This window comes from Lutzomyia longipalpis, chromosome 1 (assembly GCF_024334085.1).
Source record: "Lutzomyia longipalpis isolate SR_M1_2022 chromosome 1, ASM2433408v1".
NCBI lineage: Eukaryota > Metazoa > Arthropoda > Insecta > Diptera > Psychodidae > Lutzomyia > Lutzomyia longipalpis.
The window spans coordinates 26,253,392-26,277,473 of record NC_074707.1 but is presented as its reverse complement, the minus strand read 5'-3'; the positions used below and the strand labels follow the sequence as shown (position 1 = coordinate 26,277,473).

At 34.2% G+C, this 24,082-nt stretch overlaps 3 protein-coding genes and 1 long non-coding RNA gene across 5 annotated transcripts in view; 2 read left to right on the top strand and 2 right to left on the bottom strand.

Moving 5' to 3' along the window:
- The window catches only part of LOC129797503 (V-type proton ATPase catalytic subunit A), a 96,231-nt gene extending 80,216 nt beyond the window's left edge, over nucleotides 1–16,015 (bottom strand). The window contains exon 1 of the mRNA XM_055840155.1: nucleotides 15,494–16,015. Coding sequence (XP_055696130.1) covers nucleotides 15,494–15,620 — 127 coding nt within the window. The 5' untranslated portion in view covers nucleotides 15,621–16,015. The remainder of the gene's footprint in view (nucleotides 1–15,493) is intronic.
- The window catches only part of LOC129797536 (REST corepressor), a 303,631-nt gene that overhangs the window by 270,453 nt on the left and 9,096 nt on the right, over nucleotides 1–24,082 (bottom strand). The window lies entirely within an intron of this gene.
- LOC129797717 (homeobox protein unc-42) lies at nucleotides 1,511–23,526 on the top strand. The gene is made up of 6 exons (XM_055840539.1): nucleotides 1,511–2,170; nucleotides 12,927–13,105; nucleotides 13,179–13,286; nucleotides 20,930–21,106; nucleotides 21,180–21,285; nucleotides 23,352–23,526. The coding sequence occupies exons 1-6, from the start codon at nucleotides 1,792–1,794 to the stop codon at nucleotides 23,456–23,458; spliced, it is 1,056 nt and encodes a 351-aa protein (XP_055696514.1). The 5' UTR covers nucleotides 1,511–1,791; the 3' UTR covers nucleotides 23,459–23,526.
- Nucleotides 7,215–8,370, top strand: LOC129797806 (uncharacterized). Of its 2 annotated transcripts, XR_008751354.1 has the most exons (5): nucleotides 7,215–7,363; nucleotides 7,478–7,567; nucleotides 7,647–7,744; nucleotides 7,852–7,999; nucleotides 8,079–8,370. It is a non-coding gene; the product is annotated as an uncharacterized LOC129797806 (long non-coding RNA). The 2 variants fall into 2 exon arrangements; XR_008751353.1 differs by having other exon boundaries at nucleotides 7,647–7,999.

Genomic DNA, 24,082 nt, shown 5'->3' with positions numbered 1-24,082 from the left:
TCATATGTTAATAAAACGGAACCATTAATCTGTGTAATCCATTGTGCAGAGCCTGAAGATGGCAATAAAATTGCCGAAACATTGCAATTAGCGACACGACATCGCTGATTTTCTTATTCGATTACTGTTCTGAGCATCAATCAATACATCATCTTCTTCAGTCATTTTTCTTCCGATACTTGAATTCATATTTTCAATAAAAGTTAGTTTACATGTTTTATTTATCTATATTTAAAAATAAATAATAAAAATATATACAGGGAAGTATAATTTTTCGTAGATTAGGGAGTGTACGCAAATTCCATTGGCAAATGATAAATATGTTTAATAGGCATAAATACATAAAAATGTGGAATGGATATTTCGGTCTACATAATGTATGGGAAGTAATTGGTGTAGTTATAGCATGTTGGATGAGGAAAATGAAATATTGCTTGGAGCAAAATATAAAACTCCACCATTTTGTCGATTACTGCACAGAAGAGGGGAAGATCGATTGGTTTCTATGGAAACGCGAGGACTAAAAGTCATTGGTGCTCCAGAAATTGTACCAGGATCTTGGTGGTGCCAGTCCTGTTGCTGTTTCTTTCGCACTCACAAGGGGAAAAATAAAAAAAATATTGCACAGTGACAACGCCAAGAGGTCCTATCGCCCGTACAGCTTACTCTCTCACACAAAGGACGATATGTCCTGACTCTTTCGCTAGCACACGATTGACCGAGGTGGGAAATGCGTGTAGTGTGCTTGTGAAATATGACAACATTTATCCTTCCAACAGTCACACCATTGTGTCCTATTGTTTTTGTTTTAGTATTCAGGGTACGAGATGAGCGCTGCCGGAGTGGTCTCTACAACGTTCAAGAGCAAGTCCGATGTTTCAGACTCCGGCAAAGATATGTATGGTGATCCTTGTCGCACTATATGTAGCTTTTCAGCTACACTTGATACACATCCACATAGCATTAATTTTGTTATTTGGAGAATTCATTTTTGGTCCGACAGACCACTGGTTCATATCATACCCCGTGGTAACGTTCACCGTAAGAGAAGCGAAGGAAGTTTTAATTATACAGTTAATGGGGATAGTTTTAATGGACATCTAAATTTGTTTAATTGCCATTATCCATTCATGTGCATCAATTGTGACGGCAAATGTTAATTGTTCCAAGTGATCTCTTCTGTTACGGCAAAAACTTATAAGGCATTTTCTATTGTGTAGTAGACATATTCTAAATATAATATATATTTTTCTAAAATTACAAAAGTCTATTTTTGCATATTAATTAAAAAATTAAAATTTAATTTGTAAACTTCGAAATATCCATTGACTTGAATTCTTACCAGGTGTGTGCCATGTTTTAGTGAACTCTCTTTCTTTGTTTCTTACTATCACATTTAATCTCCAGTTCTATAAAAGAGACAGTTTATGTGATAGAACGATTAATTGACATAATCTTTCGTGAATATAAAAAAAAAGTTAAGAAGATTGTCTAGACATTTGAAGCTTCAAGCTGTATCTACCGCCGGATATATCGGCGCATTTGGAGAATTCGGTGGGTACATCTTCGCCACGGCAGAGCTTCTTCGCCGGCAGCAAGTTGGATTTCAAAAATAATTGCCTGGCGGCCGGAAACGCTGGAGTGCCTGGAGGTGGTGGTTCATCTACGGGAACTGCATCCAACCTCGGTCTAAGCCCCTCGAGTCCCGACTCGCAGCAATTTAATATCTTCCCAGCAATCTTTAGTCGTCAGCTCAATTTTTCGACTGGTACGTGTGGACAGGGTAAGCTAATGGATGATCTACGGCCGAATCTTGTCGGTGGGCTCTTAGGCTTACAGCAGGGTCTTCTTGAAGACCACGCATTAGCGCATGGAAATCTTCAACACGGAGGGCAAGAATCAAAATTCATGGCACTCCAGGATAATCGCCTAATGGGAATATCGTCGCATGAGAATCGATTGTTGGGTCTAACCCAAGACACACGCTCAGCATCGACGACGTCAGCTGGCGATAACAAGGCACCTATCCAGCGGAAGTGCAGCAGTACACCTGAAGATTTCAATGCTCTATATGGCGGTTTGCCTGCATCTGGCCTAGCAGAAGCTCCATCCCATCATCACACCCCAACGCATACGCCACCCACACGTTTGTCGGACCACACTGTTGCAGGTAAAAAAAAATTGTTGACCATCGTCGACAGATGATTCTCCCACCCCTTACGGGGTTACTGTTCTTTTTACATTCCATTTTCACCTTTTCATTCTTCAATGAGTTCGACCTCATCGCTTAATAAAGATTATCGCCTATTGTACACTTTGTTGGTATGGCCTTTATAAGTGCCAAAACCCTCACACGCTTTATGTTCTGACCACTCTTCGAGGGTGACCATAATCCCCAACACGCGCCATGGATCAGCTTTGTATTTAGGATTAATTGAAACACATAAACTGTTTCCAATGTATGCCACCACACCATAATGGCTTATTGACAAACTATCCCTTACTTTTTTTAATGAAATATAAAATGTTATTTTGCGAATATTTTTAACTTTTTTTCAATGGAAATCCGACGGCAAATTAAGTCTGTAATGAGAATTGGTATATCCACCACACATATCACAGATTTTTCTATATATTAGTTCTATATTATATAATACTATACTATATTATATAATTCTATATTATAGGAATGGAAAATTTCGTGTGTGCTGATTTCATACCGCTTTAGAAATAGAAATCAAGGAATCATATCTATTCTTTCCATATTCGACAAAATTCAGTGGCGATGTCATTGTTGACATACATTTATCGGTAAAATGGCATTATTTATTCTTTTTGATCCTCTAACCTACAAAATTAACGTGTCCAGATTGTTCCCCTGAATGAGAAATTTTTCATATTTTCATAATATTGATTAATCTTTTCGGTAGGTTTTTATTTGTTTACTTTTCACGTTAGCAATCATCACACGATCAATATCATGAGAATAAGTGAAAATATTAAGTGTATTCTAAAACTTAAAATGATATTAAGAAATAGATTGCGCTGAAAAGAAAAATATTTTTACACATTACTCTAAATATGTTACGTATACAAAAGGATTTAATCCTTTTAATGGTAATGCATCCGACGAGACAAATGTATTAATTCTTGACAATTTTTGGAAAAAAGCAGACTTTAATATTCTTCGTTTTCCTTCCTACCTGATTCAATAAGTACTTACGGATGTGCTTTTTTGTGATCGCAAAATATTCAGTAACTATCAATTACAATGCCACATCGATAGAGCCTCAATTTATGAATAATAACTATCTATACAAAATTAAGTTTTTTTTTTAAAATGAACCATGAGACAAAAACGTCCCTTTAAGGTGGCTAAGTGTGATGCTTTTCACATATGTACATAGGTGCAATTTTGAACATTTTGCCATATATACATTTTTGTTTGGTAAAAAAACACAAAATTTATTTATTTATTTTGTTAATAAAAGTAGTAGTATGAAGAATAAGGATTTATCTAAAGGTGTCTTGGATGATTTTTTTGCGCTTCTTCTTCGGGTTAAGAATAAAAAGGAAACATTTTCCGAAGTAATAAGGAATACAAGAATAATGAATATTGAAGGGGTTATATATTGCTGTCTAAGAACCCAATGAATTAAATGAAAACAAATAAAGCTATGCGATATTGTACTTAATATGTTTAAGCTGCATTAAATGATGTAGGTATACTACATACGTCCTAAACTTGAGAAACTGTAGGTATGCGGTATAAGTAAATGTTTGACACTGTCCCTGACATGTCTACGCCTAATTCAATTGAATGGGATATTTTAAAAAACGGATTTTCGGTCTTATTCTCGGATAATTAGATTTTATTCCCGGCCAACGTTTCGGACTATTTTAGTCCTTCCTCAGGGCAAGTAATGGACAAAATTAACCACGTCAAGAAAAAACAAAAATTCACTACATCCACAACACAATCCTCCTTATCCTGTCTCATTGGTGGCCAATCTGTACTCACAGATTGGCCACCAATGAGACAGGATAAGTAGGATTGTGTTGTGGATGTAGTGAATTTTTGTTTTTTCTTGACGTGGTTAATTTTGTCCATTACTTGCCCTGAGGAAGGACTAAAATAGTCCGAAACGTTGGCCGGGAATAAATTCTAATTATCCGAGAATAAGACCGAAAATCCGTTTTTTAAAATATCCCATTCATCACCCACGGTCGTCCCTCTACAAATTAATTCAATTGATTTTGACTGAAAACTTTCTAATGTGCACAATGTTACAGCACGTGAAAATAGTTGAAGGACTTCTCGATAAAAGTCCTACACTTCGCTGTATTACTTATGAGCCCTAAATGTGTGAAGATCGCACACCGAATTACATGGGAAGGAATCGCATCAATTCGTGTATGTCTGTTTGTTGATAATTGTCGTTCTTTATTTTCTACACCGTTTGCCCGATCGCGATGAAATTTGGTACAGAGGCTCTTTATCAGACGGATTCAGATTAGATTAGATTAGATTTTATTGACGGGTCCTCCCACAACGGATTCAGATGGCTGTATTCATTTTCTTCCTAAAGTCCCCTTTCAGGTCATCATGCTTTTTTGCGAATTGTTTAATTCAGCGCCCGAAATTTTGTATGAAAATGATTTATTTTCTTTGCAAATATTTTTGGGATTGATGAGTGGTTTTTCTCTCTAAAATTTCAGCGAAGCGACAATTTACTTCATAATATTATAAAAAAATAAGAGTCAGACTTTTCTGGAAAAGGAACTTTTCCGAAACGGCTGTAATAATCGTGATAAATTACGGTATGGAGGTAGATGGGGCCAATACGAGTTGCAAGTGCAACAATAAAAAATTAAAGAAAATTCAGAAAAAAATTATTTATTTTCGCTGTAAAAAGCACGAAAACTGTAGATAAAACTATCAATCGGACAAACGATAAATGATTTTAGTAATATAAGGAATTGGCCGTGAGAAAATCCAGTACTTTTTATAGTGCATCTTGCATCAAATATATGAATCTATCAAAGTTTTGAACAAATATTTTTAAAATCCACATCAATTAAACAGTCAGTATAAAATTTTATAATCTTTTGCAATACATTATATGGCCATAAATGTTATCTCTTTTATTTCCCTACTCTGAAAATGTGTGAATGGTGAAAATTGTAAAATATTGGACATCAGGTACAGAAGTGAAATATTATTTTCATTTATTTCGAAAAATTAATTTTGGATTTACGCACTTTTAATTTTTGGTTTAAGAATTATGTGGTACACGACCTTAATGATACACTTTTATAATTAGCAATAAACATTTGCATTTTTAATTGGGTTAATGAAATATTAGCCTCTACCTTGGATCGTCTCACGGAGCTTTCTGGAAACATTGATGTTGAAGCCTGAAAGTAATTTGTCGGACATTTAGAAATCGTTTGCATATATTATCCTTTTTGGATGTTGAATCACAAAACAGGTATACCCATCGTCACCTTTTCCATAGCTCAATGTCGGCGATGCCACGAGCAGCTCATAATCATAAATTCTACCACATAAATGGAAATGGTGGTTGTTTCATGACGCCCTTAAAATGATTTTCTAAATGGGAGTTAGGGGGGCATATGATATCAAGTAATTTGGTATACTCATGCATACAAATGGTAAATGCCATATGAAATTGTGCCCATCGTCCGTTTGGGAGGCACATTTGCAGAGGACTTGAGACACAAATGCACACTAACTAACCGTAAATACCATAAATAATGATTGACAAATTAGCCACCGACGGCTCGATAAGGACCACAAGCATTCCATGGAGGGAGAGAGAGTGGGTTATTCTCTTGGTGCACTCAATCTCTTGCGACAGATGCAATGTTGATCAAGTTTCACTAAATAGGACTCTGATGGGAAATCATTTGTAAGATTTCAATTGAAATTCTATGACAATTGTTGAGTTTTCGATAATAGCATCAAGGGAGGGTTTGATGTACAAACCCCATACTGATTTTTCTTCCCAAGTTCACTCTTCTTTTCTGAGAGTGTAACAACAAGGGTGAGTCCCGCCCGATGGTGTCAGAAGTCACCTCATTTGTTCGCAATAATCGTGTGGATTAACTAAAGAGCCCTTCTCTTTGTAGACACGTGTTTCCAAATTTCCTAGCAATAAAAACGGAACTAAATTATTAAAAGAGCGAATTCCATGATATTTTCTTGCAAAGAAATCCAGATTTTAAGACATCGGTGTCTGAAAAAAAATCTTCTTAGAAGACTTCACTTGTCATCTTCACTTTCTTATACACTCGGTTAAATCTTGTTTTTTTAAGAACATTCAGTAGAACTTTACTTTGTTACGGCTTTGAGTGCACAAAAATTTCATAAAAGATTTTTCGTTCCATATTAAGTCAAATAAATTGAATTTTTATACGACACATCTTAAAAGAGCTTTTACATAAATTACAAGACAAGTAGTATTGACTGCACTGTAAGTCAAAATTTTAGTAAACTGCTACTAAAGTCTTTAGTAATGGAACAATTACTAAAAATTTTAGTAGTTATTACAGAAAATTTTAGTTATGTTGCCTGGAATCACTAAAATCTTTTGTCATCTTTACTAAAATTTCATTTGGCTCTGAATTTTTTAGTGAAAGTAACTAAAATTTTTAGTTTTACTCCTCGTTTACTAAACTTTAGTAGGTAATTTAGTCAAATTCTTTACTAAAGTTTCCAGTAAAGACATAACTACTAAAATTCTTTAGTTATGTCAACTAGAATTTTAGGATTGATGACTACAATTATTTTGTCTTCTTTTACTAAAGTTTAGCCATGCCAATCAAAAATTTAGTTGATATCACTAAATTGACAAATTTTGATAACAATTAATTTTTTAGCAAAAAATTACAATTTTTATTTCCTCTTTATCTATTTATAATAATTTTTTCTGATCAAGTTAATTTGCGAAAATATTAGCAACGCAATGTCTTTTATATATTATCTTTGTTCGAATGCAAGATGTTTCAGCTCAAACTATTTTTATTGTTTTATTAGGGTGCCGGGGTCTCGAAAAAATGCACACAGAAGATTTCTTTGTGGCACATATCCAACACATATACCGGAGGTCTCATTTTTTCTCACCCTTTCCTACCCACACACAATTTTTTCTCCTCAGCACCCTCTTAAGTATTTCACAATATTCAGTTCTTTGTGGAATTTTCCATCGAAAGTACGCAAAATATTTTGTCTTCAATCAGTGAGATATGTGAAAAGTAAATTTAATCAATTTTTATAGTAGTTTTTAGAGTGAAAATTGTGGAAAATCCGATTGTTAAAAAAAAGGATAAACATGACAAGGTATTGTATAATTTAAATGAATAACAATTCTTTATATTACGAATTGATTTGCAATAAATAAAATTATCAACTTTAAATTCAATCAACTAATTATATGATTTTATTATCTTGCAGTAAATCAGACTACATACAATAAATAGGAGAGATGTATGGATCTTATTCTCAACGAAGCCATTCAGTCTGTACCTTGTTAGTTTTCCGAAGGTAAATACCTATCTACAAAATTAATTTGATCCGAAAATTTATAAAATCCGAAATATTAATTCTTGTTCATATTTAACAGATTTCACCGAATGAGCGCATATGACCCATCTTACACGCTGTAAACCCATAATCGAATTGTGAAAAATTCGGTTGAAGAAATAGGATAAACACGAAAAGGTACTGTATTATTTGTATAATTTATAATCATTAATTTACCAATCTGTTTCCAATAAATTTATCAACTTTTTATTCAAAACTAATTCTATGATTTTACTACCTTGCAGTTAGTTAATCAAACGACAATGAACAAAAGGAACATGGATCTTATTCTCATTGAAGCCCTTCTATCAGTACCTGGATAAAGCATGCTGATCACAAATATTGATTAAAATAGGATAGAGGAAATCAATTCGCGAGAATTGAAGTTTAAAGGTAAAAACATTGTTCATAAAATTATGTATTAAAAATTTATTATATCAGACAATTAATTTTAATGTAACTTTTTTAACAGATTTCGTCAACTGACATAAAAAGCAGGACTTTCTCGATTCTATGAAGAGGGGAACTTTGGAGGAAAATGACGCTGAATGATGTGGACACTTCAAAAAATTGCCCAACTTCACTGGACACATTCTCTTTTTGTTTTAACAAAACGGGGTAAAAGAGACATCCATTTTATTAAAAATTGTTTTATGTTATCAAAAGTTCAATTATTTATATCACAAAATATGATTGATGTAGTTTAAAGGACTGCATTTTTTTTAACAAAATGTCTTCTAAATGTAAATTAAAATTTAAGTATAACTGCCTATGTAAAAAAGAATTACAGCTAATTATGAATATTGTATAAAATGTACTATGAATTAAAGTGAAATAAAAAACGATTTTTTATGAAAATCAAATTTTTAAATTTTTGGTAAAAAAACTGGATTTCCAGTTGGCATAGCTAAATTTTAGTAATCCAAGAATTTATGACAAATAGTTATGTGTACGAAAATTTATGTTGGCATTCCTAAACTTTAGTAGTATACAGACGTAAAACATTTTAATAGTCATAACTAAATATTCTGTTGAGAGAACTAAAATTTTTCGTTTTGGGCAATTATTAAAAATTTTAGTAAAAATTCTTTACTAAATTTCTTTACTAAAGTCCAGTCAGTGCCAGTTTTAGTAATGATAACGAAATTTTGACTTACAGTGTGGCTGGAAAGATCCACCACCATTTTCATATGATGGAATGTTTGAACGCGCTTGTAAGTTTGGGCCCCATCTGAGGGGTCAGATATTTTGACGTTTACTAAAACACATCAAAAAGAAACGTAGCTAAGAACGCTTGGCCACCACAAGCCAGTACATCGAGGCCCAGAAGTCCCTGGCTCTAACTTCTAAAGTTTACTACAGCGTGATTTTTTTAACTCTTGAGTTAATTTCTCAATCAGATTAATGTGATGTAATTGTACTTTGGCAAGTGAGTCGCACTTGCCGGTTACATCTTAGAACTGGCACTGTAGGAGCACTCACCATAAATCTGTTGCAACTACGTTATATGTATGTATGTTGAAATGCCGAGGGGATTTTTCAAATATTGTAATAAAATATGTATATGGATTATATGTTGAAGGGTGGAATGGGATATTAGGGGATGAGAAGTTAAAGCACCCTCGTGTGTCAGAAACACAATCAAAAGGTGTCGACGAGAGTTTGCAGCGGCACTTTGTTGCGATATATCAAAAGCCATTGAAAAAAAAGCAAAGCGAAGAGCAACAGAATGAATTTTATAGGCATATGGTTAACGTAGAATTAGTAAAGAATTAAGGGATAAATGAGTCTGAATAAAAGACACGAATAGAGGGTTTGTGAGATTTGAACATGGTACCAGATGAATGGGCTACATTTACAAGAATTTTTTAATAATGATTGGGTTCGTAAGACATATTCTTTATAGATTTACATATGTATATACATAATAAGCAGTAATAAGTTTAGAATACACTAAATATTTAGTATGAATTTAAAACATGAGATAACTAAAGTCGATAAAATCCATTTAAAAATGTAAAATAAAATATCTTGTAAACATTTAAAGTTAATTTAAAAAATAAAAATTATAGCATTGCAAAATTACCGCACATTCAAGAAGTGATAACAGCAACAAACACATCATAATGAAAATTTACCACAAACAACCGCAAAATTACGGGAATGTGGATGCATTTCATGAAAATGGAATTTTGGGACCAAATTACCAAAACGGCTGTAGAATAAATTGATTTCATTAACACTTCGTCGTTCAAATCATAATAACTTTAAATAGAATTTTACATTTGGTTTCGATGCAACATCCTAAGGTACTTTACGTATATTGGCTATCTATGAAATTTTTATTTTATTCAAGCACATATGCTTTTAATCTGCTTTTGATATCAGAGGTATGAATAAGAACAATATATAAGTGTTATTCTAAAATGGAGCACCTAATTTTCTCTATGTCTTTTGAAATTATCATTTTATCCAATCTCAAATATAAATATACTAGTCAACCCGAGCCCCCAATCACGTGTGAGCAAACTCCATTTTAAGCTATAAAAGGGGGGCGTATATTAGTAAGGGGGATGAATTGAATAATACGGTACCCCGAAAAATTTTTTAAATAAAAAAATCCCGTTATCTGACCCTTCAGCAGGTAGAAAATGGAAAAAATCAATTTTTCTGTGGGGGCGCTATAAAGGGGGGTTGGGGCGGAATCCCATATAGCGCTTGCAACTCGTATTGACCCCCTCTACTCCCCTACCAAATTTCATCAAGATCGGCCCAGCCGTTTCGGAGGAGTTCATGTGCCACAGACAAACAAACATTTCAGCTTTATATATTAAGATGCATAAGAGAGAAAAGTTTGTTAAAGCTTGTTAAAGTGAGAAGAATATTTAATCCACGACCTTAAACTACTTCCTGCGGTGAATCAATCGTCGGAACAAGTGTTTAAAGGGGTTGGAAGTACCGTATGAAAGGACTTTTTTTCCAGCCCATAGTCAATGTGAGATTTCATTAAGCGTGCCAGTAATTCAATGCTTTGGAAAATTTTTGGAAAGTAACATAAAAAGTAATATTAGGGGAACGTGGCCCAATTCCGACCTCCAAAGGTCCGTGTAGAATGAGAAAAAATGAGATAAGAATATAAAGCAATATTCTTTTTGGTACCATTCTATAGCCAATTTAATGCTCTTTTAAATCCCATTACTTTCTACATTTAAAGTTTTATCGATTTTAAGTAAAAACTGATTGAAAAAGGCCTTAAGAGGTCCGAATTGGGCTACGTTCTCCTACGTATTTTGTGTAATTGTAGAGTCATATCAAAAAAAAAATAGACTGACAATGAGAGTGATGTGTATAAATTGATAAATTGTTCTTGCTTCGGCAGAACATATACGAAATTGATAACGATTAAATATCATACTTTGAAAACCATCAGGATCTTTTATCAACCTTTTAGCACGATAAATAGTCCTAAAGTAAAAATGACTTTTACGTGAAAGCGCTATGAGGAGGGACAATAATTTCATCTTATATATTAAAATATATTATTTAGTCAACCCGAACCCCTATTCATATGTGAGAAAATTCTATTTGAATCTATAATAGGGGCAATATATTATTTTGGGGGGAAGGGGGGGGAGGGTGAATAATAAAGTACCCGAAAAATCTATATAATAAAGAAAGGATTTCGTTCCTGTCCAGCTTTGCATTTCCAAACCGTTGGTCCGATGATGAATTTGTTACAAAGACAATTGATACTAGGCGGTTTTTACCAACTAATAAATTTTCTATTGAACCTTTTTTTTTATCTCAATTATTCTCTCCATCTAAAATTTGCATGAAGCGCAATAAATCCCCGCAAAGCGGGGCGAGGTAAATTAGAGCTGAACTATAATTTACCTCGTTTTTAAAATGAAGAAAAACTCGGTGAGCTGTTTAAGAGTTAAGGGTTAGGTTAAGAGTTAAAGGTTAAGATTAGTCAACCCGAGCCCCCAATCACGGGTGAGCAAACTCAATTTTAACCCTCCGTCCTACTGTGACCAAAACACTTGCGCGCATTACTATTGGGGTAGCTGACTGACCCCATAGAATTGTTCATAAAAAAGCAAATTCTTTCGATCATATGAGCTTTAATAGACTTCTTGGTACTCCCTAAGAAGTCTTTTGTTCACTTTATAACGCAAAAATAATTTTTAAATGGATTTTTTAATAAATTTTTCAATAAGTTTTTTGAGGTTGGAATCTTCTTTCTAGAGACAAAGAGTGACAATGACAAAGCGAAGAGAAAAAGGAATAAATTTGACCGTAACCCAAATTTTTGAATTCCCTCTTCTTACATTAGTGTTAAAAACTTTTCTTCTTTTCTTTCTTTTTTTTGATTGACCTCAAATTTTTGCAGAATCTTCTCATATAACCAAGGAATTTATTCACAGAAGCTTAGTTCTATACCTTTAAGAAGTAAGCGCATTTAATCGAAATATAGCTCTGGGGTCGGTCACCTACCCTTCATAGGATACGGAGGGTTAAGCTGTAAAAGAAGGGCGTATATTAGTAAGGGCCATGAATAATAGGGCACCCCGAAAAATTTTCAAAATAAAAAAAAAATCCCGTTATATAACCCTTCAGCTGGTAGAAAAATGGGAAAAAATCAATTTTTCTGTGGGGGCGCTAGAAAGGGGGGTTGGGGCGGAATCTCGTATAGCGCTTGCAACTCGTATTGACCCCCTCTACCCCCATACCAAATTTCATGTACCACACACAGACAAACAGACAGACTTTTCAGCTTTATATATTAAGATTACGAGGTAAATTTTCCTTTGCTCCAATTTTCCCCGCACCGCTTCACGGGGATTTGTTCGCAAAAATTTTAGAGAGAAAAAAATGTGATGGTTTTTAAGTATATTAGGTCCGCTTATCAGTCCCGAAAACTAATTTTGGAAAGAGAAGAAATTATTTTCATACAACATTTCAGGCGGCAAATTCAAAAATTCCCAAAAAATGAATGAAATTTGTATGGGGGTTCTGAAGGGGGTCTTTGGGAGAAAAATGAATACGGTCATCTGAAACCGCCTGACATAAGAGGCGTCTGTACCAAATTCTGTACCAACGGTGTAGATTTGTATTGCTGTATAGAACGGACGATTGCCAACAAACAGATCTTTCTTTATCATATAAATGGAATGCCAGTCTAACAACTATTAATTGAACTTCACTAAGATTCATAGTTGAATGTTTTTTTTTCAAAAGGTACCTACTAATTATTAGTACCTAAGGGACCTAAGGCTTATTGAAAAATAGTAACTAATATTTATATTTATCTTTTCAGCTGAAGGTGCATTTAAGAAATTAAAACCTGAGCCAAACTCTGGACTGTCGTCGGTTTCCGGAAGTGTATCGTCTCCAGGAAGTGGGGTGTCGTCTTTGCCTCAGCATGCCGGACACACACCGACCACGGCGTCATGTCCAACACCAGCAAGAAGACGGCATCGAACAACCTTTACCCAGGTATTACTATCATCAATCGTGATCTAAATTTAATTGGATATACATGTTTACATCTACATTTCCTGAAAAATAGGAGCAACTGGCCGAACTGGAAGCCGCTTTTGCAAAGTCCCATTATCCAGATATTTACTGCAGGGAAGAGTTGGCGAGAACAACCAAATTAAACGAAGCTAGAATACAGGTGAGTTTATTAATATAAATAAATATATAAATATCATGTAAATGGAATTGAAAATCGATGAAATTATTGGCTCCTTCCTTGAAAAGCATCCCTTTTCCTCGCACTTTTTCTCCCTCCCATGGCATTCAACTTGTAAGTACTTTGATGTGCAAAATTTGAGGCAAATGCCTTTGATTGAGGGGATATCGTGAAACAGAGGGTGGCACAATCAGAAAATCTAACAGTTGTGCACCATATATTCCCTTTTATATCTAAAAAAAGTGTGGGCTCACTAATGCAACAGCTCTGTTGGATCGTGTGGGATGACAAAAAAGAGCACACCCAAATGTATTGGGCGTGCAAAATAAGTGCTGTGATAAATCCTTAATTCAATAACGTGTTCTTGAAGAACAAAAATGAACAATTTATGCGATTTTAGAAGATATTGTTGTCGTGTGTATTTAAAATTCTCTTATCTCTGACATAGCATGTACATTGTACATTATGTTATAGGTACATACATACATATGTATGCATACATACAAACATGTTATGGGCTTTTATGGCAAAGATGAAGAGAATTTCTTATATGTATTTCTTCTTTCTCCATTACACCATCTCTCTATATTGTACACATGAAACATTCATTAAATTAATTTTCAATCCTATTTTCTTCAGAGATGTACTCATGAGAGAAAAAAATCTGAATATTCAGGTAATATTCTAATGTACTACATACATTTCCATGAAGTTGAATATGGGGTGAAATTGATGTAAGAACGCATTCAATTGTATGACTATATTTCCTGGCGGTTTTTTTCTATTGCTCAGCTGTTGAATCGAAAAATAGGGAGAATTGCACAAATCACATATAAATTCAATACATTTCCTTTTTTACGTCAATACAGGAAGCATATCAATATTTTTGTATATAGATTTATTCGCTCACCTAAAGAGTAAATATCCAAATAACTACCTGTATGCTTTCTCAATTTTTATGATACACAAAATAAATATTGTAAGTAACTTTCTGTATGTACGTACAGTAGTAGAGCTACTGTACAGTTTGGGACCTCAAATGAATGTGTCACAAAGAAAAAAACAGAATCTTTATAGGATAATTTGGCAAAATTACTTTGTCTATAAGTTTGGATTCTGGCACTTTGGTTTTAAAACCATATAATTTAAATCAGACAATGAATGATCGGGAAAATAGTTCTGTAGAATTATGCGATTTTCTATAGAGTAAAGCACAAAAGCATTTAAAAGGCACATGCGAAAACCGTTCCATTAAAAGTATTTAGTGTTATATTTTTAATTTGAATAATTCAGAAAATTTTCAAAGAACATTCAATGTAATTTTGAAAAACAAAGTCAATTTTATATTGAATAGGGGAGACCGGGGTTAAAAAAGTCACTTAAGGGTTTAGAAATAGCTCAAAATATCATATTTCCCAAATAGATTGAGCGAAATGTACAGGTAGCTCATTTCTTTAGGAAATTTACTGCCCTGTAACTCTTTCTCAGATCATTTTGTTTTATCTAGTTAGGAAATATAATATTTTAGGCTTTTACCAACCCCTAAAGTGACTTTATTAGCCCCGTCCTCCCCTACTAAGGACAATAATTAAATTATTTGGTATTTTCGGGATATCTATTAATATCTACAGATTTCTATAAAAATTATGCTGACGCAGTTTGTTTATAACATTAACCAACTCTGCTCATTTTATATTGTAGGTAGGATGGATCCTGGTTGTACGTATAGGGAAAAAAAAGATATCACGATTTCCACACAGTACAATCGGTGAGAAATCTGTGTTCATGTTTTTTTTTGAAATATCAAAAGATTTTATTGACGAACTTTACTATAATTTAGTTAATCAAAAAAATTAAAGATTATTTGTTACACTTAATGTTGTTCTTAAAGGCCTAACCAAGCAACAGCGTCTTTTGACGCTGAAGTATGGGTACAGCTTAATGCACTTTGAATCTCTCAAGTTCCAATATTATAATAACTACACTGACTTTTTAACCCTTTAAGGTCCGCGCCTAAACTGTTAGGCCGATTTTGGAAATTTTGCTGTTTTTCAACTCATTGGGCCTAATTATACAGATTTTAGTCGAAAAAAAATTTTCCAACTTATAGATTTTCCGGGATAACCTATGGCTCAACGTATGACCCAATGAACCGCAAGGGATACAAAACACGGATTTTTGGTACTCACATATAAGAAGCATTGTGTGTCCGTGACCGGTAATGATGTCCCCAAGATGCCTCAGAAGCACCCTGTGATGAAATACAATGAGAATCCGACCGACCAGAAGTGGTTTGGTCGGGATTTTCAGTGTCATCCCCAGGTAAAGGTTTCTCTAAACACGCACCTTGCACCGATTTTACGGTCAATTTACCACTTATTCACCACATATTTGAATAAAACTTTATAGAACAGTAAAAGAGGATACCCAATCCTCCATCAAAACACATCCCTGCCAGAGATTCTGGCCAGGAAATCTCAAATCAGTGAAATTCGTGGTTCACAGTCACTCCACGACACTGAAATCCCGTACTTTGTCACGGTTTTGCGTTCAATTTCACTTATTTATGGCAAAAATGAATAAAACTAAACAAAACAATTAAGGAGGATATCAATCCTCTATCAGAATACGTCCTGGCCAGAGATTCTGGCCAGGAAATCACTGAAATCACTAAAGAACGTGGCTCATCCAGCCATTTCACCACCCTGTTTATGTATGAGAAATGAACTGTCAAAAATTACGCGTTTTGTATCCCTTCCCGCCCATTGGGTCATATGCTGACCCAAAAAGTTTGGAAAAGCGTTTTGGAAAATTGGTTCGATTTTCAAGGTTCGAATAAAGCAATTTTTTCTTGTTATTTATTAAATTTATAAGATTCAAGTCGATCTATTGGAAAATTAGAAAATACAAAAAAAAGCCGATTTTCAAAGTGCTAAAAATTGAACAATTTTCCTCAAGTTTGATGCAAAAAATCCCTATTAAATGGACGAATCAAAAAAATATATCTTGAAAGGTTGATCCTTTAGCTTTATACTGGCGAAGAAAGCATCGAAAAATATTAACTAGAAGTATCTCTAAAAAATCATTTTCGTTTTATTATTAATTTTATTACGGGTTCCATCCGTTTAGATGATTTCCCCAGCATTTTCGTTTTGGGTCAGGGTATGACCCAAAAATCGTTATAAAAACTACTGTGGTTTTCTAACAGAATATGACATCTTCTTAATATATAAAGCTGAAAAGTTTGTCTGTGGCACATGAACTCCTCCGAAATGGCTGGACCGATCTTGATGAAATTTGGTATGGGGGTAGAGGGGGTCAATACGAGTTGCAAGCGCTATATGGGATTCCGCCCCCTCCCCCCTTCATAGCGTCCCCACAGAAAAATTGATTTTTCCCCATTTTCTACCTGCTGAAGGGTCAGATAACGGGAATTTTAGCTGTGTTTCTTTCAGACACAGCTTTTGTGTACCGAGCAAAATCGAAAGTCGTCAGATCGGGCTCAAACTTGGGATGAGCACGAATTAGGTTCCCCACATTTCAAAAAACGTATGCGCCAAAAAATTTTTTTTCCGGCCGTCCGTCCGTCCGTCCGTCCGTCCGGCCGGCCGGCCGGAACCTAACGCTAAATTGCAAGAGAACGGTAATAGATAGAGACTTGCGGTAAACGGCAAAGTTTAAATATCGACCGGAAGACATCCGATTATGATGTCAAATTTTACCCCCCACCCCCCCGTCCGCCATTTTGGATAACCTCAAAATTTTGTTTTCGCAATATCTCAGCCCCTGTAATAACTAAAAATCTGAAATTTTTATATGTTGTAGGGGCCATCAAGAGCTTTCCAACGATACCTCATTTTCGAAAATCGGTCAAGCCGCTTAGCCAATATGGCCGCCACAATTTTTCATCGAAAATCGACCATAACTCGAAAACGGCTTGACCGATTTTGATCAATCCGGGGTCAAATGAAAGATCTCAACAAACCCTACAACTCTCTAGAACATCCGAAGTTTCAAAAGTGACCGCTAGGGGGCCAAAAATCAAAAACAAAATTTTCGATGAGTTTTCGATTAATATCTCGAAAACGCCATTATCGATTTGCTTCATTTTTTGATATGTTATAGCTGACTATATTATCTAGCTCCATGCCAAAAATGAAGAAAATCTATGTCTCCGTTCTCGAGATATAGCCTTCCAAAGTTGGCATGTCATATCTCGGGTTCTACAAGTCCGATTTTGATCAACTCAAGTGAAAAAGAAAGGTTTCGTGAAGCCCTACAAATGTCTAGAACATTGCAAGTTCGAGAAATGACCGCGAGCGGCGCTAAAGTCAAAATCAAAATTTTCGAAAATTTCGAACTCGAATATTTCGAAAATGCCATTATCGATTTACTTCATATTTTAATATATTATAGTTGAGGTTAAGACCTTTCCAACGATAGCTCAAACTCGAAAATCTATGGAGCCGTTCCCGAGATATGGCGTTTTAAAGATTTCTTGGGGGATGACTTTTCAACTTTTCCCGACTTTGCATGTATTTAAACAAATTCGGGTTCTAGTTTGCTCTCACAAAATTGGTACACTGAAAGAAACACAGCTCTCGTAAGCTTGGTCAGCTTACCCGTACATTTTATTTTAAAAAAGTAAAATATAACGGTAAAATATAAATATATATAGCTACATGGTACAGATTAAGGAGAAAAGGGAATGTACATGGTAAGTTTCACTTACGGGCTGTGATTCTTCCTTCAGAGGCCAAGTTAAATATATGTAAATGCAAAGTCTAATAGATAGCTGCAGAGTATGGATTAATCAGAAAAGGGAATGTACTGGTAAGTTTCACTTACGGGCTGTGATTCTTCCTTCAGAGGTCAGTCTAAGTGTGATATTTGATATAAGTTTGGTGGTGCAAACTCTGGGGGAAGGCTAACTCGCGCATTGGCTGTGATTCGTGGCGCGAGTCATCCTTCCCCAGAGTTTGCACCACCAAACTTATATCAAATATCACACTTAGACTGACCTCTGAAGGAAGAATCACAGCCCGTAAGTGAAACTTACCAGTACATTCCCTTTTCTGATTAATCCATACTCTGCAGCTATCTATTAGACTTTGCATTTACATATATTTAACTTGGCCTCTGAAGGAAGAATCACAGCCCGTAAGTGAAACTTACCATGTACATTCCCTTTTCTCCTTAATCTGTACCATGTAGCTATATATATTTATATTTTACCGTTATATTTTACTTTGCATTTACATTTACATTTTTATACCTTATATATAAGGCGCCCCGCTTCGCGGGGCGCCAAATAGTTAGCGTACTAATTAAACATGCAACTATATATATTTATATTTTACCGTTATATTTTACTTTGCATTTATATTCATATACCTTATATATAAGGCGCCCCGCTTCGCGGGGCGCCTAAGAGTTTGCGTATTAATTAAATAAAAAATTAAAACCATTATATCTCCTGAACGGCTCCATAGATTTTCTTAAATAACCTGTTAATGGAAAGGTATTGACCTCAGCTATAACATACTGAAATTTTAACGAAATGCATAGTACAGTTTTTGAGATATTTAGACTTAAAAATTTTGGATATGCACAATATTGACTTTAGCGCCTCTCGCGGTCATTTCTCGAACTTGCAATGTTCTAGACATTTGTAGGGCTTCACGAAACCTTTCATTTGCGCTTGAGTTGATTAAAATCGGACTTGTAGAACCCGAGATATGACATGCCAACTTTGAAAGGCTATATCTCGAGAACGGCGACATAGATTTTCTTCATTTTTGGCATGGAGCTAGATAATATAGTCAACTATAACATACTGAAATTTCATCCAAATCTATCGTACAGTTTTCGAGATATTCATCGAAAACTAATCGAAAATTTTGTTTTTAATTTTAGGCCCCCTAGCGGTCACTTTAGAAACTTCGGATGTTCTAGAGAGTTGTAGGGTTTGTTGAGATCTTTCATTTGAGCCCGGGTTGATCAAAATCGGTCAAGCCGTTTTCGAGTTATGGTCGATTTTCGATGAAAAATTGTGGCGGCCATATTGACTAAACGGCTTGACCGATTTTCGAAAATGAGGTATCGTTGGAAAGGTCTTGATGGCATCTACAACATATCAAAATTTCAGACATCTAGCTATAATAGGGGCTGAGATATACCGAAAACAAAATTTGGTGGTTATTCAAAATGGCGGACGGAGGGGTGGGGGGGTGGATTTGACATCATATTCGGATTTCTTCCACTCGATATATGAACTTTGCCGTTGACCGCAAGTCTCTATCTATTACTGTTCTCTTGCAATTTAGCGTTGTAATCCGGACGGACGGACGGCCGGACGGCCGGCCGGAAAAGTTTTTTGGAGCATACGTTTTTTGGAATGTGGGGACCCTAATTCGTGCTCATACCAAGTTTGAGCCCGATCGGACAACATTGCATTTTAGGTGGTACACAGAAGCTGTGCTATTCTTTTCTTCGAAAGAATCACAGCTAATTTTTTCGGGGTACTGCATTATTTATCCCCACTACTAATATACACCCCCCTTTTATAGCTTAAAATGGGTTGACTAGTATGATAAAAATTATAATGCATAAAAAAGCAGCTGGAAGTATGCTCGTACGCTATAAGCCACAATGGCTTTAATATTTATACAAAACTTTTGAATTTATATAAAAGTAAAAATCAATGAAGGGTGTCCATTCTAGAGAAAAGTGAAAAAAGTCTAATTAGTAAGTTGGTCGATGTGCGCAAAGTTGCCTAATATTTCAATTATGCATGTATGTTGAATTAAAATTTATAGCAATAGCTAAAAGAGCTAAAAGGATGGTCGAGATGGGTTTCACAAAAGGAAACTTTTCAGAGAGGATTTGATGACCCTCTTTGTGGTCATCCCTTGAAAATTTTCTCTATTCCTCTCTTTATTAGACACGTTGGGTGGCGCAATTTCTTGAGCTTAGGCAAAAAGATATGACTTTGGTTTGAGAGAATGTTAATATATAACGTTGAGTGTATGAATGTATTTTCGACAGTTGGATGATGGTAAAAAAGAAGAGCTATATACTGTTTCTTATGTAGGTAATATGGCCGCATACAATGTTTTATATCCTCCTCTGTCTTCCTTTCCTCAGAAACATGAGACGAAAAGCGTGGGGAGGTTGGGCGCAAAATGGATGGATGTAGAAGAGATTGATGTGAAAATAGAAATGAAATAGGGAATGTAGGAATCCGAAGGCGGAGTAATTGAATTAAGGATCCATTTGATGGCATAGACTTGCAAGTTTCCCTCTTCTGGGGTTCTGCTACGAAGCAGGATGATGCGATGGCGTTGCTTATGTTTAGTAGACGTTTACCGCGCCTTTTTCTACTTTTCTTTATTTTGCTCCTCACAGCATCCCATACCGTTCACCTTCAATTTGAGGTGTAGTTCACAATTTTTCACCTCTGCAATTTTCATTAAAGTTTTAAATTAATGATTTTCATGACAAAAAAAGGGTGTGCAAAAAAGCAAATAAAAGAAAAAAATTAAAATGTACATATGCATTGTAGGTAAGGTAGAATAATTAAAATGACATTTAATAAATTTACAAAATTTCTTCCATTTATTCAGGTATGGTTTCAAAATAGACGCGCAAAATATCGGAAGCAAGAAAAGCAGCTCCAAAAAGCACTCGCCCCGTCAGTCATACCGTCGTGCAATGGGATGATGAGAAATATTCAGGGATATAGCGTTTCCCGAGGATATCAACCATATCCCCACCCAAACTCAATAAATAGATACCCACAAGTACGTTAAATATTCGCGAATATTTTCGTCTTGTAGGATTTTTAATGAAGAATCTACGTATTTTAAATTTCAGGATCTTTTTCAAATGGGTGCCACTTCTTATCCTGGCATGACTCAACCATTCTCGATGACACATAGCACGAATATGGGGTCGGTTAATGTACGGCAGGATACAATGGGTAAGTTTGATCTATAACTTTTTTTTATTGATTGATGAGAGAGATATTTCAGAGAATTTACAATTAAAAATTTTTACACTGAAAAAAAAAAGAAAGAATTCCTGCTGATAAACTCTTCATAAGCACAAATAAGTTATTATTAGGGGAAGTAAAGTATACACCCACCGAAGGCGTGGTTAGTATAAAGGTATCTATATGATATGTAAAAATAAAACAAAAGTAAATCATAACGCGTCCTCTTAAGTTGGTGTCCCACAGCATGTTAATTTGATTTGTGAGTAGTAGAAGTCCCAAAACTGATTTTTTTTGTAAAATTCAGGAAATTGATGGATAAAAAATTTCATAACTCTGGTTCTATAAGACCTACAGCAATTTCTTGACAAATTTTGGGAAGGTCTTGAAATATGCTACAATTTGATTTAAATTTAGATAATTTTCAAAGTCACCTGAACACAAAATTGCGGCTATTTGTTTTTCAAAAACAATTTTGGCATTATTTTGTCCTCGAGAATGGTTTTTGATATTTCTGATATTCTAGAAAATTTTTGAGCTTTGCAAAACTTTCAATGTAATACTGATTTAGCAAAATCGGACAAGCAGAACGGAAGGTACTACACTTAAGACTTTGAAGATATACACAAGACCATATTTGAAGACCATATTGAATTATGAAAATAAAAAATATATATATGTACTCACATTTCTATAGAAAACTTCAAACCGAAAGTCTCTCTGTTAGCGTTTTCGAGATATAAAGGCAATGTTTGGGATCCAGGCAGGCAGGCTAGCCGTATCATTTTTTTCCACCCTTATTTTCGTAAACTTGGATTTCTAAAACGAGCTCATACCAAGTTTAGGCCCGATCTGATATGGTCAGAATTCTCAACGATTTCAGCATTGGACTTGGTGATAATCACAAAATGTAACACTAACTAGAATAATCAAATAACATAGATATTTCATTCTTGAAAAAATAATCCTTTCAATTTTCATTAGAAGAGAAGAAATAACATTTGAATATAGTTTTGGGGCATTGATTTCCCCAAATGTGACCATAAAAATAAATTTAAATAAGAAATATAAAGCATCTAAGTGTTAATTTGAATTTTTATAATTAAATGGGTTCTTCATATTGTGAAGTATTATTATGAAATCATTGAAAATGTTTGGATGAACATATACCTATAGATAATTCTATAGTATAAGACGTCCAGAAAGCAATATCAAATATTAAATTATATGGACAACATTAAAAAAAAAAACAAAAAGAAAAATTTATTTACTGAAAGTTAAGTATGTGAAATTGAGAAAATAATCTCAGACTTTCAGACATGTATATTTTTGTAAAGACTTCAAGGCAAAATTTGTTCGAGTGAGATATGGATTAGGGACAAAATTGGGGAAATATGATATTTTCGTCTTAGAGACGAAGCAATATTTGCCAGAGCACGTCTTAGAAAATTGCTATTTCCGCAGGGGATAATATTGAAGAAAATATATCTTCCAGCACTTCAAAATATGAAGTATATACCTACTATGTAAGTTCACATAATATATACATACATATGTAGATATGTTTCTAAGTACGTAGTACTATACCAACATGCATAGATAAATATTTTGCTATATATGTAGTATTATTTAGATTTTATCATATTCCATCTGAATAAAATCTTTAAATGGTTTATTTATAAATCTATGTGGGTTGCTAATATGTGGAAAATTTAGGAAATCTCTATACCAAATTTCATCACAATCGGCTCAACCGTATTAGATGAGTTCATTTGCCACAGATAGACAAATATTTATCCTTTAAATATTAAGGAATATGTTATTTTATAGTTATTAAGAGTATAAGCTATTACAGTTATTTCCGTTTAATTAATCACCCAGTTTAACTCTTACCTTAGGAAAAAATAAAACTGAGAATGACTTATTATGACGAGTCAATGCTGATAATTTTAACTGATAAATTGCTACTAAAATTATTTTAAAATAATATTTTTAAGTACCTACCTAATTATAAAAATATATTAACACTCAATTAACTGGAAACTGTCTTGCAGGAATGTCCGCAGAAGATGAATGGTACAATAAAAGCTTATCAGCTCTACGAATGAACAGCTCTCATCACCCTAATCTGTCAGCTCCAATGCTTCAATATCAAACATAATCAAAATCTTTTTAACATTAAATGTGTATATGTTTTATATTTTAAGCTTTAAGTTTTATTTTTTATAAAGTATTATATTTTTGTCATATCATTTCGTATAGAATTCAATTTCTATGGAAATTTTATTTTGTTTTGTGAACATTTGTACGACAGAAAATGGTCATGAGATAGGATGAAAGACAATTTGCCAAACACTTTGTATATAATAAAATAATAAACCACTAATAAATATTACCTAATAAAAAAGCATGAACCTACGAACTAAAAGATGAAAGCAGAATCTAATATGAATTGCATTTCACCTATATATTTTGTTCTTAACAAGGAGAGATTAAAATACTAAGAGCTATGTACGTACATAGTGAACAAGAAGCTAGTACATGCATGATTTTAGCGATTAATAACTTTTTTATTGGATTTTATGTATAAATCTCGCCACCGAAAGACGCATAAACTTCTTTTTAGGATTTAATATTGGTACATATTAAAAATGCATTATTAGCTAATTGGGCTACTTCTTGATTTTTTTTAAGGTAGGTAGGTAATTACTTCTATGGAATGCTTTTTATTGGCGTAGGGCAAATTCGGGGAAAATATTAATTGATCAAAATTCATTAATTTCAA

Coding starts and splice junctions, on each gene's coding strand:
- LOC129797717 (XM_055840539.1), top strand. CDS start 1,792: ATGGATGATCTACGGCCGAATCTTGTCGGTGGGCTCTTAGGCTTACAG. Junction 13,106..13,178: donor ATCGAACAACCTTTACCCAG/GTATTACTATCA, acceptor CCTGAAAAATAG/GAGCAACTGGCCGAACTGGA. Junction 13,287..20,929: donor TAAACGAAGCTAGAATACAG/GTGAGTTTATTA, acceptor CCATTTATTCAG/GTATGGTTTCAAAATAGACG.